This window comes from Suncus etruscus, chromosome 2, assembly GCF_024139225.1.
Source record: "Suncus etruscus isolate mSunEtr1 chromosome 2, mSunEtr1.pri.cur, whole genome shotgun sequence".
NCBI lineage: Eukaryota > Metazoa > Chordata > Mammalia > Eulipotyphla > Soricidae > Suncus > Suncus etruscus.
Genome location: NC_064849.1, coordinates 85,673,239 through 85,690,159, shown reverse-complemented (window position 1 = coordinate 85,690,159; position 16,921 = coordinate 85,673,239). Strand labels below are relative to the sequence as shown.

The 16,921-nt window shown below is 52.5% G+C and overlaps 1 protein-coding gene across 1 annotated transcript in view; it reads left to right on the top strand.

Annotated features, from left to right (window-relative positions):
• TRIO (trio Rho guanine nucleotide exchange factor) overlaps positions 1–16,921 on the top strand; it is a 203,553-nt gene that overhangs the window by 126,757 nt on the left and 59,875 nt on the right. Inside the window, 8 exon segments of the mRNA XM_049768364.1 lie at positions 142–211; positions 541–630; positions 2,777–2,869; positions 5,346–5,457; positions 6,631–6,821; positions 9,706–9,807; positions 13,203–13,345; positions 13,530–13,629. Of these exon segments, the coding sequence (XP_049624321.1) occupies positions 142–211; positions 541–630; positions 2,777–2,869; positions 5,346–5,457; positions 6,631–6,821; positions 9,706–9,807; positions 13,203–13,345; positions 13,530–13,629 (901 nt within the window).

Below are 16,921 nucleotides of genomic sequence, written 5' to 3'. Positions count from 1 at the left end.
AAGGGCACAATGGAGTCACTGCTCAACCCCACTGCACCATAGTCCCAGGATCTCTGCTGTCACGCCCCAAGAGTCTGGTTTAACACATCTGGATCATAAGTGGCACCTGAGTGATGTCTGTCTCTTTCCCTCTCTCTGTAGCATCTTTCTCAAGGAGCTGGAGAAATATGAACAGCTGCCAGAGGATGTCGGCCACTGCTTTGTCACCTGGGTAATGGAACTTCAGCCTCTTCCCTGGCCGCTGTTTCACTGTAGTGAGGAAAGCCAGAAGGGTTGCCCATCCGGATTGTCCCACTGACATCTGCCCGTCACAGACGTGGCCCCATGTCTAGGAAGTCCCCTCTCCAGCCAGCCCCTGCAGACCTAGAAGAACAACAGTGGGCGTGGCCTTGGCGCCTGCCTCTCCGAACGCCTCACACGTCCTCACGTGCCTGCTTGTCCTCTGCTTAGGACTCTCTCTCCTTTAGGGCTCTCCCAGCCCTCTCCCAGTCTGTCCTGTCACTTCCCAGGGTCCCTGACTGCCTGCTCGTGTGTTTACAGGCAGACAAGTTCCAGATGTATGTCACCTACTGCAGGAACAAGCCCGACTCCACCCAGCTGATCCTGGAGCATGCTGGCTCGTACTTTGACGTGAGTGGGGTTGCCCAGAGCCAGGAGGAGGCTTCTACCTTTCAGATGCTCATGTATATGCAGTAGCTGTTGGCCTGGCATCCAGCACCATGTACTATAAATTGCCATGGTGGCCCCTGTGTGGCCCTCTGTTCATTAATCCAGTGTGAGCCACCAGTGGTACACGCCAATATCGGCGTGCTAATACTGTATTTGCATATTCATTTAACTTATTACCTTTGTGCTGGGGCTTAAAACTCTTAATTTTACCATGCACGCTTTTGTTTTGTTTTGTTTTGTTTTGGGGAGATATACCTGGCAGTGCTCGGGTACTCCTGGCTGTGTACTCAGGAATTACTCTTGGCAGGCTTACGGGACCATACGGGGACAACAGGGATCGATGGCACATTGGCCACATGCAAGGCAAACGCCCTCTGTGCTATCACTCTGCCCCCCCCTGCCCAGGACACCCTTAATTTTAAAATATCCTTAAGAAAGTACCTTTATGAACACTTGAAAAGCACTACAGGAACTTGAGCTGTAGAAACTCAGATTTTCTTATGGATTCACATGAGGGTCAGTTTTTGTTGGCTTTTTCTTTTGGGGGAGGGTCATACCCAGCAGCACTCAGGGGTTACTCCTGGCTCTGTGCTTAGAAATCTCTCCTGGGGGCCGGGCGGTGGCGCTAAAGGTAAGGTGCCTGCCTTGCCAGCGCTAGCCTTGGACGGACCGCGGTTCGATCCCCCGGTGTTCCATATGGTCCCCCAAGCCAGGAGCAACTTCTGAGCGCATAGCCAGGAGTAACCCCTGAGCGTTACCGGGTGTGGCCCAAAAACCAAAAAAAAAAAAAAAAAAAAAAGAAATCTCTCCTGGCAAGTTTGGGGTGGGGGGCCATATGGGATGCCAAGGATCAAACTCAGGTCCATCCTGGGTCGGCCACATGCGAGGCAAACGCCCTACTGCTCTGTTATCTCTCTGGCCCAGCAGCAACGTTCCTTAGAATAAACAGAGGAAAGGAGCTTGATGGAAGCAAAATTTGATGATTATTTAGTATTGAGGGGAAACTGAGCTTGTAGTGATAACTATACACATGAGCCTAGAAGTGAGGGTGTGTCTCAGTGCTTGTATTGGGGAACAGTGGGCAGGGCACTTGCCTTGTACATGGCTAACCTGGGTTAAGTCCGCCACATCCCCTATGGTACCCCTATACTCTTAGTTAGGAGTGCCTTCTGACCACAGAGCCAGGAGTAAGCCCTAAGTACCACCTGGCATAGCCCTCCAACAAAACAAAACATAAAAGAAACTGATATTGAGTTGAGGAGTCCCAGCAGCACCTTGGCCTATGTGCAGAGGAGAGGATCTTGCCTTGCTCCATGTGCAGAGGAGAGGGATCTCTCCAGATACTAGGCATGGCCACCTACACCAGCCTCCCAGATGTGGGCCACAGGAAGCCAGTGGAGCATACCTTGGGCACATTTTCTTTCATCTGACATTCTCAAATCTGTAAGATCAGCAGTGGAAAGGGCAGCTGGTGGCTTTGTTCCTGGAACGGGGATGGCATTGCTTAGGCCTGAATTGTTGGAACCCACTGATTAATCCAAACACTGTGGTTTTGCTCTGAATCCTTTCGATTAAATCATCACAAGCACAGCTTCAGGAAACCTCAAATCAGCCCAGCTCTAAGCCATGGGCAGACCAAACAAGAGCCTTGAAAACCCCATGCTAGAAGCAGAGCTAGTGGTGTCAGATCTGTTTGTGCATGAAGGACCTTGGCTTGTGTGATGGTTCAGTGACCTTGGGGCAAGTCTGAGGCTTCCCAGCACTACATAGGGTCCTCTGAGCACCGTGGGTTACCTGACTCTCCTTCATCCCAAATCTTCACATCTCAGATGTGAAGATCAAAGTAGCCAGAGTACACTTGGGCCAAGAGACCTCAGGAGTACAAGGGAGAGCTCAGGTGACACGTAACATAAGTTGTCACAAAAATGGACTTGGGGAGGGACAGGTGGGACTACTGCCCTGTCCCTCCTGTGTTACTTCTGGTCAGGGACAGGCCTGCATCTTCTGCTCAGGGAGGTGTGTGTGCGCCCGCCCGAAGGGGTAGGATGCTGCTTGTCTTGCTGCTGTCTAGCTGACCCATGGCTTTCCGCTTGCTTTTTTGGTCCAGGAGATCCAGCAGCGACACGGACTAGCCAATTCCATCTCCTCCTACCTTATCAAGCCCGTCCAGCGAATCACCAAGTATCAGCTCCTCTTGAAGGTACGTGTGCATTTCATGGTGCATAGCGCCCGGCCACAAGGTTATGACTGAGATAACTAGCTTCAGGGGGGAATTTTCTTTTGGGGTAGGGGATGGGTGCCATGAATGAAGCCTCAGGCTCCAAAGCCAGGACCTGGAGAGATGCAGGAAATAATCCATACAGTGAAAGGGGACAAGAACAAATTCAGGAATTCCAACACTCAAGCCAGGAATCCCACCACACAAGCCTTATGTTCCTAAGAAGGAAGGCAGCTTAGTGGAGGAAGACCAAAGAATGAGCACCTGCCTTCTTGAAACCCGGGTTTTTATTAGCAAGAATCAGGCCACACCTCAGGGTAGAGAACAAATACTGAGTAAGGAGGGAGGGACCCTTACAGTAATCCAAAGCAGATCACACTGTAGGGTGGAGAATGAATACTGAGTAGTGTAGAGCCCAGTAATCCAACAAGTGACTTTCTAAGTGACACTTCTCTGGTTGTCACTCAGGATTCTCACATTCTGCCTGGTGGTTTCTGGGTCTGTCCGATTCTGCCCTTGGGCTGGGCCTGAGTTTGCCCATAGGCTTAGGTCCCTACTTTAGATAAGAAGGATGGGGAAGAGGCATGCTGGGTCCTGAAGTTCAGCACTGTAGGGCCTCTGCCATCAGACTCTGCTCAGCCATGCAAGTCTGCAGGAGGAGTCTAGCCCCATGACAGATGCACCCCACCCTCTGATACTTCCTCTCTGCCTACTATGGTCACTCCTGCTCTAAAGTCCCTGGGCAGGCCCATGAGTACATGTGATGGACAGGCCACTTGCTAGCTTCTCCTTTACCACATGCTTCATACAGGCTTATGAGTGTCAGTTCCAGCAGGAGGCAACACAGAACCATCTTGGTCCCAGTGACCTGAACCAGCATATGGTGTAAAAGCACTTGAACCAGTTCATGTTAAAACACCTGGACAAGATCATGGTATAAACACCTATATCAGCTCCTGGGTTTTTGTGGGTTTTTTCTTTTTAGTATTTATTTCATAATATATTTATTTAAGCACCATCATTACAAACATGTTTATAGTTGGGTTTCAGTCATAAAAAGAACAGCCCCCTTCACCAGTGCAACCTTTCCACCACCAATCTCTCCCCCCGCCCCCCATTTCGCTCTTCCCTACTCCCAGCCTGTATTCAAGACAGACATTCTATTTCTCTACTTACTACCATTATCATGTTAGTTGCTGGTGTCATTATTTCTATAACTGCATTTATATAAGCTTCATATCATGGGCCAAGTCCTTCCAGCCCTCATCTCTATTGCCTCTGGGTATTATTAACATACTGTCTATTATTTTTCTTAAATCCCACAGATGAGTGAGACTATTTTGTGTCTATCTCTTTCCCTCTGACTTATTTCATTCAACATACTAGTTTCCATGTTCATCTACATATAGGAAAATTTCATGACTTCATCTCTCCAGACAGCTGCATAATATTCCATTGTTTTTTATTTGTTTGTTTGGGGGCCACACCTGGTGATGCTCAGGAGTTACTCCTGGCCTTGCACTCAGAAATCGCTCCTAGCTTGGTGGACCATATGGGACACCGGGATATCGAACCATGGTCCCTTCTAAGCTCGCACAGGCAAGGCAGATGCCTTACCCCTTACGCCACCGCTTTGTCCCCAGCATAATATTCCATTGTGTATACCAGCTCCTGGTTTAAACATCTTACATGGCTCCTCCTGGAGCTACTTCCAGTGCTAAGAGTTGAGTCGGGTTTCATTCCCCACAGGGCAGGGAGAGGGGTGGTTCTTTGCCATGGAAGCTCTTTCGTGGCACCTTAAAGCACCTCCCATCAAGCCACTCACCATCATTACCACTCCTTGGTTAGGCAGCCAGCTTACTTTCTGCTGTCTGGTAAGCACAGGACAAACAGCACCGCTGTTATGAGTTAGGCCACTGGTTCCGAAGATTATAAACCACTAGGCTGAATCCACCCATCTTCCAAGGCGATTTTTGTTTTGTTTTGGGGCCACACCCAGTGACGCTCAGGGGGTTTCTCCTGGCTATGCACTCAGAAATTGTTCCTGGCTTAAGGAACCATATGGGATACCAGGTATTGAGCCAAGGTCAGTCCTGAGTCATCTGGACTGTCAAGGGAAATGGACTGTCAAGGGAAATGGGTTATTGTTCCAGCCCTCGTGGTGCTTTTGTCTGAAGCTTGGGACCAGACAAAGTGTGAGGGGTGCCAAGGTCAGAGACAGCTGTTCTGGGTCAGTCAGAGCCATGAGAGATGCGAGATCTCATACACCAGGCAGGGCCAATGACAGGAGTCAATGGGAGAACCAATGGCAGGAGCTGTTCTCTTGTGAGCTATACATGTGCTTCCTTGCTCCAGGCAGTGTGAGCCCAGCCTCTCTGCTCTCAGCTGCCCAGTTTCCTCCTCTTTCCTGTGGGCTCGTGTCCCCCTGGGGCTCACTCATGGCTCATGTCTTCCACAGGAGCTGCTCACTTGCTGTGAAGAAGGGAAGGGGGAGATCAAGGACGGGTTGGAGGTGATGCTCAGCGTGCCCAAGCGGGCCAACGATGCCATGCACCTCAGCATGCTGGAAGGTGAGCTGCCGAGGCTTCTCGTGCGAACATTTCTCTTCTGTTCGGCAATGCGTGGGGCTCTCACACAGGAGTCACTCCTGGCCACATTTCAGGGACACCAGAATAGTCCCACAGATTGAGCTGTGTGTGGTCTCAACCCTGTGCTGTCTCTCTGGCCCCTGATATTTTTTTCTTGAAACAGTTTGCTTGCTAGGAGGGCACCAGAATGGTGCTTGTCCAGCCAGAACATAGTGGGCACATGGGTGGCATTTCTGGCCACCTGTCTCTCTCCAGAGCTTCCGGGGAACAAATTCTGTCCCTGATTCCCCAGGTGTGGAGCTGGTCCACAGGCAAGTTTGCAGCTTTATGGTGCAGGAAGGCTGCTGACAAGGGAGGCTTTGTCCCTGTAACAGGTTGGGTCCAGGCGAAGCCTCTCAGAGCTCATGTCTCCCATCTTGGGGTCAAATCCCAAAGCATGGCACCCTTTGGGGAGTCCTCTAGAACTTGGGTTTGGTTCCTACTCCTTTCTGTTCACTGTCCCCCAGCACAGCAATGATCAGGCCTCGGGACATGCCCTAGAGAGGCAGCCCCGGGCTAAGGCACTTACACTGCTTTCAGCTGGTCCCCAGATCCTGGGAGCCCTTGCATCGATCCACCACCCTACCTACACAGGAAGCGTCCTGGGCTAACTAAGAAACACACACACACACACACACACACACACACACACACACACACGCACGCACGCACGCACAAACTAAGAAACACACACACACACACACACACACACACACGCACGCACGCACGCACGCACAAACCCATCCTGATAGGAGTGGCACTGAGGGGGCTCTACCAGGAGGGGGTGCCAGGGAGCCATCAGCTCTGCCCTGCCTTCTGCTATTGCCGACCTACCTGGCCAGGAGGGGACCCAGATGGGCTGGGGACAGTCTGGAGAGAGGCTTTAGGGGGAGTGGGAAACAGGAGTAGGGGCTTCAAGAGAGCAGACCAGAGGGAGCCCAGAACCCACGGGTTTGGGGCGGGGGGAATACTCACCCATGGAAGTGACACCTGGAGCAAGAGAAGCAGGGTCAGGACTGACCTGGAGTCCTGGACTCCTGCCTCTGCCCCTTGTAGTGACTGTCTTTTTTTTTTTAAATCTCTCTCTCTCTCTCTCTTCCTTCTCTCCTGCTCCAGGCTTCGATGAGAATATTGAGTCTCAGGGAGAGCTGATCCTGCAGGAATCCTTCCAAGTGTGGGACCCCAAAACCTTAATCCGGAAGGGCCGAGAGCGGCACCTCTTCCTTTTTGAAATGTCCTTAGTGTTTAGTAAAGAAGTCAAAGACTCCAGTGGGAGAAGCAAGTACCTTTATAAAAGCAAGTTGTTTGTAAGTATGGGCCCATGGGGTGGCAGGGTGGCAGGATGGCGGGGTCAGGCAAATACAGCGGCAGTGGGGGCTATTTTCATAGCCGGATAAACAAAAACATCTCTGTTGCTCCTTCTTGGCTCTCCATCCTCCAAGCAGTCCTCCGTGTCTGTCCACGTGGGCCCACTAGAGGGAGCCGTGAGCTGAAGTGCCCTGCACTGGGTAGCTCACTCCTTCCCCATTCTTTCAGATCTCACCCTGTAGGCTCAGGAGCACTGGACATGAGCCATTTCTCCCCTCAGAGCTGATCACCTCGGGCTGTGATTAGGTTCTGTCTCCCTCATCCCTACAACCCTCGACTGTACATGACACACGCTGTCTTGTGTCGGCGTGTGGGCTCTCGTTAGGGGTCACAGGGAGAAAGGGGAGATGTTCACACTAGCCAGTCCTCAGTGCCTACCAGGACTCCACCTGACAGTGCTCTTGGAGCTCTGGTGTGCCAGGCCAGTGCGCCACTGTTTATGCCTCATCCCCAGCTTCACTTCCTGTGTGCGTCCCTTTTCATGGAAGATCTTTGATTTTTATTTTTATTACAAATAAATTTAGGGGTAGGGGCAGTAGCTCAGTGGGGAAGTGTTTACCCTTATACACAGGCAACCCAGATTCGAACCGTGACACCCTCTAGAGTCCTCACCAGGGGTGATCCCTGAGTACAGAGCCAGAACTCAGCCCTGAACACTCCTGAGTATGGCCCAGGAAGCCAGTATAAACACAAAAATAATTCAGGGAGTGAGAGGATAGAGAGATAATCTAGCATATAGACTTACCTCTCATGCTTCTAACTCAGGCTCTGAGCCTTGTCAGGAGTGATCCCTAAGCACAGAGACAGGAATAAGCCCTGATCACTAATAGGTTTGACTCAAAAGCAAAATAAATAAACAAACAAACAAACAAATAAAAAGAATAAATAAATTGAGGGCCAGAATACAGTAGAGTGAGTAGGGAACTTGCCCTGTAAGTGGCTGACCCAGATTTGGTCCCTGGCACTTCAGAGGGCCCCCCTGAGTCCCAGCACAAGTGACCCAGACTGGAGAGCCAGGAGCAAGCTCTGAGCAAGGTCCAAAATCAAAATGTAAAGAGGGGGCCAGAGTGATAGCACAGTGACAGGGCATTTGCCTTGCATGTGGCTGACCTAGGACGGACCTGGGTTTGATCCTCGGCATCCCATATGGTTCCCCGAGCCTGCCAGAAGCGATTTCTGAGCACAAAGCCAGGAGTAACTCCTGGGTGCCACCGAGTGTGACCCTCTCCCAAAAAAGTGTAAAGAGAAGCCAGAGCCATAGCACAGTAGGGAGGGCGTTTGCCTTGCACATGACTGACCCATCCTGTATGGTCCCCTGAAAGGGTCGATTTCTGAGCACAGAGCCAGACGTAATCCCTGAGCACTGTCAGTAGTGGCCCAAAACACAAAGAGATAAAAGTAAAGAATAAGTTTACGGGGACTGGAGAGATAGCATGGAGGTAGTACGTTTGCCTTATATACAGAAGAATGGTGGTTCAAATCCTGCTATCCCATATGGTCCCTCGAGCCTGCCAGGAGCGATTTCTGAGCATAGAGTCAGGAATAACCCCTGATCGCTGCTGGGTGTGACCCCCAAATAAAAACAAAACAAAAGAATAAGTTTAAGACCAGGGATGCAGCTTGGTGCCATAGTATTTAGCTGGCAGGTTTGAGGCTGTGTGTCCCTGAGACCACAAACACGTAAATGCACACATATACTCACGGAGACACACACACATTCACCTGAGCAGGAGGTTTTGTGGCATCTCCTCTGGATCTCCTGCAGAACTCACTCACATGCTCACTCAAACAGGCAACCCACCCAGCTGCCGCACTTTACTTTGGGTGGTCTCTTGGGTGGGCACCTGCCCCCCTACTGCCCCTTAGACCGATCCTGGCCAACAGGAATGTCTGGGTGCCTGTCCAGTAGTGTGGGGCTGAGGTCACCCCCAGGACATGGCTTCTTTATACAGCCGTGGCAGCACCTAACAACATCCCCATAGACACCCTTGTAATGGCCGCCAGCCCTGACCCATATTCTGCTCACACATATACACACACCCCATTACTGGGGGGAGTCCAGAGGTTCTGTGGCTCCTTGTAGGAGCCATATAGGGCCTCTGTCTTTGCTAAGCCCAGGTTAATTTTCTTCCCTGCCCCTATTCCTTTGCTAACCCTCCTTGCCCAATCCTAGCAAAGATGGGCTCCTGGCCTGGCCCACCCTGCTCACCCCATCAGACTATACTCGGTCTGGCTAGCTGGTGCTTCCGCCACTGCCTCTAATCCAACTCCCAGCCCCCAAGTGCTGGCTTTGGCCTAGTTTACCTTCACTTCATTCGTCTTCTCACTGCATGGGCTTTTGGGGGTAGGGGGCTCTGGCACTTTAAGGGGTGATTCATTCACTTCCTCTGCTGGAGATGGCAGGAATGCAGGGGTGGGGGTAGGGGAGCCCCCGGAGTTGGACCTTTTACCTGTGCTCCTCCCAACTGCATCTACTAGAAACAGCGCCATGAGGAGCTCTTGGTGAGAATAAGGACTCCCTAAGCCACAGGACCCTAAAGGGACCCCCAGAAGCCACCCAGGGATGCTGGACACACGGGGCGGTCGCCAGAGCATACTGGGGGGTCTGAGCCCTAGGCTGTGTCCCCGTGTGTGGACAGTGACTTGTGCAGTCCCCAAGGGTCCTTGGAACTCCAGCTTCTCCGTCTGGGTCTCCCCATCCCGCCCTTGGGAACTGGGCTGTCATTGCAGCCTGGTCTAAACCTGCCCAAGCATGTCCCCGGCCTTTCTGGTCACCCAGTCTGTCCCGTTGCCCACCAGCATGTCTCTGCTTTTTCTCTTCAGACCTCAGAGCTGGGCGTCACAGAGCACGTGGAAGGCGACCCTTGCAAATTTGCACTGTGGGTGGGGAGGACGCCCACCTCAGACAATAAAATCGTCCTGAAGGTACGTTCTGGGGGCTCTGGGAAGGCAGGGGGGTGCCGGTTCAGAGTGGATGTTCTTCGGTACCGTTAGGGGAGGTGGCCGCCCTCTGAGCCCTGCATAGGCGGGCCTGCCAGTTTCCCACTCCCTTCCAGCCTAATCTCCCACTGGTATTCAACTTGACACCTCTGTCGGTGCTGAGAGTCAAGGACCACCTTCAATAAGGCGAGGTGCGGAAGGGAAATTAATTAGTTAACCGAGGTGTGAGCCTCATCCAATTAGGGAGTCTTGGAGAGTGAAATCTTCAAGCAGTTTATATAGAAATCACAAGCAGTAGCAGTACAATCATTTTATTGTATAGATGTCTTAATCATTGATTTTTCTGGCTCAACTTGGGTTGTCTAGGGAGACTCTGATTCGAACCCTGACTGTCAAGGGCTACTCTGATTCAAACTTTGGTTGTTAAGGTAGCCTTTTCAGATAAAACATTCCAAGCTCACTCCACCCCTAGTTCCTTATTTCTGGACTACACTGCTGCTGTGGTCAGATTAAGAACTTGCACCCCCATGTAGGCCGCAGGGTCCTGCCTATCCAAGGCCTCTGAGCATCTTAGGTTCACTACATGACTAGGTGTGGCCACCCTCGTCTCTGAGTCTCCTGTGAGCCCAGGGACTGAGGCAGAATTTAGGGGCTTGGGGAAAGGTAAACTTCTCAGGACTTTTACAGGAATGTGGAAAACAGTTTAGAGACAGCTAAAGCAAAGCTGCCTTCAGAGGCTGCGAGGGAAAACCAAGGCTTCCTCTCTAGGATTCTCTGAGGGCTCCCAGGCTCTTGGATAAACCAGGTTGGAGGCAGAAGGAAAAGGGGGAATGATGCCTTCCCCAGGGCAAGGGTTATGCCGGCCTCAACGTGCTGGGAAATAGCCAGAGCACTGAGTCAACAGGCTTTTGGGGAAGGAAAACTCCCTGGACTCTGCCTCCACTCCCTTCTCCTTATCCTGGTGCCCCCCAGAATGATTGGGCTTAGGGGTGCCTGGCGTCCTTCCCTTCTTGAGTGCCTGAGAGCCTATGGTGGGAAGGCCCTTGTCAGCATTTGGACATACCCTGAGGGACTTTAGGATCTTGGGGAAATAGACGTGCAAGATCCCAGAAGACAGAGCAGGCACTCCGAGGCCTCTCCCAGCAACTGTCTCCCTTCCGCTCTAGTGCTCCTGGTTTTCTCAAGTGATGGGTGATAGTCCTCCCCTGGCCTTGCTATTCTGCCCTAGGGCCTGTGCTGTCTGGTGGAAGCCAATGTGTTTCCAAGGTTTATGCAGGCCCAGTGTGGGGTAAGGCCCTGGGAGATGCCATTACAGAATCAATAAGGGAGCCAGAGCGATAGCACAGCAGTAGGGCATTTGCCTTGCAAGCAGCCAACTTGGAACTGACCCAGGTTTAATTACTGGCACCCCACATGGTCCCCCAAGCCTGCCAGGAGCAATTTCTGAATGCAGACCCAGGAGTAACTCCTGAGCACTGCTGGGTATGGCTCTAAAACCAAAAGGAAAAAAAAAAAGAGAAGATAGAGTGAGGCCCTGAGGACCTTCCAGCATGTCCTTCTATACAAAATTTATTTTGACTGTCTTGCATGGGTCTAGGCCCCAGGGAGCCACTGAGGAGGCAGCTATCCCATCTAGGAGGGCTGGCTCAGATCTGCACATGATAATGTGGGAGCAAAAGGGCCAAGACTAGGACTCCCACTGGCTTTGTCCTGCCTGAGTTTTCTGGGAACTTTAGGGCACCAGGTTTCAGGTTTACCAGGAGAAACTACAGGAAATGATGTCGGGTCATTCCAGAGATGGCTCTGCTAGTTCAGTGGCAGTCAACGTGATGCTGCAGAGGGAGAGAGGACAGGAGTGAGGGGGACAGGCCAAGGTGCGGGTGAGTGGTGGTGATAACAGCCATGGAGATGATGATGCTGGTGGTGTGAGGTGACGGTCATGGCCATCTTGATGGGCACAGCCTAGTCACTATGAAAGGGAGATTTCCTTCAAGGTAGTCCAAGGGCACTAGCTGCTTCTGCTGCCTTGTCTTTCTTGGTTTCTTTTAGTTTAGCAACATATTCTTTGGGTTTATTTTGTTATTATTGTTGTTTGGTTTTTGAGTCACACATACAGCCAGCTATGCTCAGGGCTCACTTTCTCCTAGCTTAGTGCTCAGGAGTAAGTAAGCATTGAGAGGCTCAGGGGAACATTTGAGATGCCAGGAATCCAACCCAGGTCAGCTGCATGCAAGGCAAATACCCTGCCCACTGTCCTATCACTCCAGCCCCACCTTTGGCCTTTTCTGCTTTACTCCAGTTCATTTTTAAGTTTAGGAGGTTTAGTCTCCATGGGTTGTAATGATCCCTTTGCTCTGTCTGAGTCTGAGAATTTATTTCCTAGACACAATAACAATTCTCCTTATTTGTTACCAAAGTCAACCAGATGGTCTTTCTTTTTTATTTTTTGTTTGTTTTGGGGCCACATCCAGTGATGCTCAGGGGTTACTCTTGGCTCTGCGCTTAGAAATCGCTTCTGGGGCCCGGAGAGATAACACAGCGGTGTTTGCCTTGCAAGCAGCCGATCCAGGACCAAAGGTGGTTGGTTCGAATCCCGGTGTCCCATATGGTCCCCCGTGCCTGCCAGGAGCTATTTCTGAGCAGACAGCCAGGAGTAACCCCTGAGCAACGCCGGATGTGGCCCAAAAACCAAAAAAACAACAACAACAACAAAAAAAAGAAATCGCATCTGGCAGGCTCAGGGGACCATATGGGATGCTGGGGATCAAACCTAGTCAATCCTAGGGCAGCAGCGTGCAAGGCAAACGCCCTACTGCTGTGCTATCACTTGACCCCCCCCCCCAGATGATCTTTCTGAGAGAGATACCCCTTTATTTGATCACCTGGACACTGGTGTCAGGCCTTCAGAATCATCAGTGGGTTTTAGATGTTCCAATCCTGAGACACTTATTTCATCTTCAGACAATCCCTACCCCAAACTTAGTCTCCATGGGTGTGTGTGTGTGTGTGTATGTGTGTGTGTGTGTGTTGTGTGTGTGTCCCGAGTCCTCGTGTGTGTGTGTGTGTGTGTGTGTGTGTGTGTGTGTTGTGTGTGTGTGTCCTGAGTCCTCCCCTCATCCACCCCCACGCTGGTCTGGGAAGTATATGTGTGTGGCCTGAGTCCTCCTCTCATCCACACCGCTCCTCTTCCTTACTGAGCACACATTCTGTGCTTGGAGCTGGAGCTGTTCAGGCCTCCAGTGGAGAAAAGTCACTTGGATGATGGGCCCAGGCTGTCCACCTATGACAGCCTCTCCCAGGCAGCTGTCTAGGCTGGCGTGGGTTTGGGACCGGCCCTGGTGTCTCCTGATGGCCCCCGAAATCCCCCACCCCCACCCCAGGCCTCCAGCATCGAGAACAAGCAGGACTGGATCAAGCACATCCGGGAGGTGATCCAGGAGCGGACGGTGCACCTGAAAGGCGCCCTCAAGGAGCCCATCCACATCCCCAAGACGGCACCCGCCCCTCGGCAGAAGGGCAGAAGGTCAGTGTCCATGTTCCCTTTGAAGTGACTCTGCTCTTCCAGGCCTGTGGGACCCAAACCTGTAGCAGGCCCTGGCCCGAGCAGGGTGATGTGTTCCTGCCAGCACACTGGAACAGGGGCACAAGGCAGTGAGCAGGTGGCGAGCAGTTCTGAGTTCTCATCCTGTATGTCCCTGTGTCTCCAGGGATGGTGAGGACCTGGACAGCCAAGGGGACGGGAGCAGCCAGCCTGACACCATTTCCATTGCATCCCGGACATCCCAGAACACGCTGGACAGTGACAAGGTAGGTGCAGGCGGGCTGGGCTCTCCTGCCCTATCCGGCCTTGCTCTGCTCCAGCCACTGACACCCCTGCTGACCCTCGGTGAAGGACCATCTGCTGTCAGCATGCTCGGTTTGGTTTTCTTTTCCATTTCTGGTGTTGTATGCAGGGTTGAGCTCATACCTGTGGGCCACTGAGCCCCATCCTGGGCCTGCAATCAGTATTTCTTAGTAGGTAACCACAGTGGGCCCAAGAGCTAGGAGGGCAGGTTGGGGTGTGTCACAGCATAGAGGGTTCCAGGAAGTCCTGGTCCTTCCCACCTGGCTTCGTCTGATGTACTATGGTAGTAGTGACCCAAGCAGTGGAGCCTAACCCGTCACAGGGCGTTTTCTGTCCATAGTTGGCATAGCCTGGCACACCACAGACCCCTCAGGGGTGGAACTGAGGGTCCTAAGCTTCCCTGACACCCAGGTAAACCGGGGCCCCATGACAGCTACTCGAGGGGGCATTACCCCGAATCTCAGCTGCAGGGTGCTGCCTGCCTCCTGTGCCCTTTTGCTCTGTCTCTCTCTCATCCCACAAAATGATGCTGAGGGACCCTCTGATGGCGGAGCAGGAAGACTCTAGTCATGATCACAGGACAGACAGATGCTGCATGGTTCTGTGGCCTGACCTTCTGGCATTCAGAACTGAGTTCTGGCTCAGCTGGCCAGCCCTAATCTCGGATACTGAGGGCCTAATGCCTTCGGGGCAGCAGGAGAATTTCAGGGCATTTGCTGCCATGCCTAGGGCAGGGGAAATTGTGGAAAGTGTCTCTCACCCGCTGCATTCCCGAGTCAGGCCTGGTGGTCTGAGCAGCTCCTACTCTCTAGGTTGGCCCCAGAATAGGGAACTAGGCCATAAAACAAGCAAGGAGAGAGGATCTGTATTGCTGGGGACATGGGTTTATAGCCCTGCCTGGCCTTGTCACGGGTACAGTGAGGAAACCAAAGGGTTGCATGCCAGGCCACAGGCCCATCTCCAGGACTTTGACTTTTAGGAAAGTTTGAACCTGGGGGTGTCTCATTAGAGGCCCAGCAGCTGACAGGTATTGTCCTTTATGTGGTGGCCTTCGGGAGTCTTGGCCCCTTGTACCCAAGCTCTAAGGGCTCCTTGCCAGCCTCAGTTGTTCCCCTGCACCCGGCAGCAGTCCCAACTCTGGTCTGGCTTCACTCTGCACATGAGAAGTTAGTTCTAAGACGAATAAATAAATAAGAGATTGGGCTGGAATCACCAGAGATAAACAAAAGGAAATTATGATTCTTGTAAGTTGCCTTGAGAACTTCTAGGAGTTTGGTTGGAGAAGGGTGTCAGGATGTGTGGGAAGTGCAGGCCCACCATAGTAGCCGGGAAATAGGGTCCCCTAGCTTCCTGCCTCTGCCTTTACTGACTTCACGTCCCTTCAGTGGGGCTGGCTACATCTCCAAGACTCTGTTGCTGGGGCTGGGAAGAACTGGCCTCAAGAATCCTGGGGAGGCCTTGTGGGCAAAAAGGCCCTTTCCCCACCCAGGCCCCAGTGTGTAGCTGAGGTCCTTCCCCGACCTGAATGAGCTAGGTGCAGGGGTCTCAAACTCGTGGCCCTCGGGCTGTTTGCAGCCCTCTGTACAACATTTTGTGGCCCTGCCCTAGAGGAATCTTTTTTGTTTTGTTTTGTTTTAGCTGTTTGGGTCACACCCCCCAATGTTCAAGGCTTACTACTGACTTTGCATTCAAGGATCACCCCGACTTTGCCTCCTGCGGCCCCCAGGTAAATTTGAGTTTGAGACCCCTGAGCTAGGGCAAGCTGATATGTGTCCACAGAGCTGAGCGTGAGCTCAGAGCTGCCTCACTGACCACACTGTTCTGAATCCTGTGAGAAGACTCAAGGTCCTGTGTGCCTGAGAGTTTGCAGAAAAAAAGACTTTGTCTTTGTGGGTTCTCCTGGGAAGTCTCATGGGACTATCTCACTCTGAGTTCAGCCCCTCTCTCTGCCTCTCACCCTTTCTACATACCCGCAGGGCCCTGCTGAGGGACTTGGGGCTCTACCAACCCTCCATCCTTCAGCCCTGTAGGTAAACCATCCTGGCCGTCCTGGTGTCTTGCGTAACGTGGCATGGCCTATCCTCTTGCCATCACAGATGGCAGTGGGCAGAAGGCAGGTATCTTTCCAGTACCTGGGATCCAGCCTATCTGTGGACAGGCCAGTGTTGGGCCAGCAGGGAGGTAGGCAAGGGCTTGTCAGGGGCCCTGGGAAAGATATGAGACAGAAGGTATCCTAGAGGGGGTCTCATAGTCTTCTCCCATTTTCTGCAGGCTACTTTGGGCCAGCTAGAGGTGAGAGGTTGAGGACAAAGCAGAGATGTGTCCTGCCTAGCCTGACCCCATGGTCCAGTCGATCCACAGCTCTATTCTCTGTTCTCTGACTCACTCCTGGCCCTCCTGAGTCTGTGCTCTCCTCGCTGTGCCCTGGGCCCCAGAGCGAGTGTCAGCAGCAACTTATGGGGATGTGACTTGACTGCCCATCCCACCACTGAGCTGAGGTGACCATGCTTGGTGCCCTCTTTCAGGATTTCTTCTTAGCGATACTAGAATTTGGGCCTGTGGCAGAGACCGGGCGAGGGCCGCTCCGTGGGTCCCCGAAGCAGATCCAGGGAGAGGGGAGGGGCCCCCTCCCTCCGGACACCATCAGTGCAAAAATATGCCGCGTCTCTGTTCCAGAAGGGCGTGGGGCCGATTCTTGCTGATGATGCTCAGGCTGTGGAGCCCAACCAAAAAAACAGAATGAAAAAGAATGATCTTAGGGAAAGACTCTCCAGGTTCCAGAGAAACCAGAATGCCTGCCAGACTCTTATCTCATTTGTCCTGCATGTGCATGTGTGTGTGTCCCCAAGGTAGGGTGGAGATGCAGGGCAGGGGGGGTGGCCTGGAATGTAGCCCGAAACAGATGAAACAGATGTGCCTGGAGGAGAAGGGTTGAAAGGCCCTTTCCAGAGCTTGGGGCTCGGTGCCCCCCCCCCCAAAAAAAATCCCTCTGCACACCTCCCTGCCTCCATCTCCTGGGTCAGAGGTGAGATGAAGAAGCTGTACCAACAGGAGAGTGACAATATAGAGCAGCATGTGGGTTCCAGATGACTCTGAGGCAGGCAGCTCCCTGGGAGAGGCTGGCCTGGGAGTGCTTTTTCTCTCCCAGGGCTCTGGAACCGGTGCCCAACCTGCTCTCTGCCCGAGCCCTGGGGAAGGGAGCCAGGATTCATGCGGGGCCCCAGCCACCCGCTGAGTTGCTGCAGCACCTAAGTA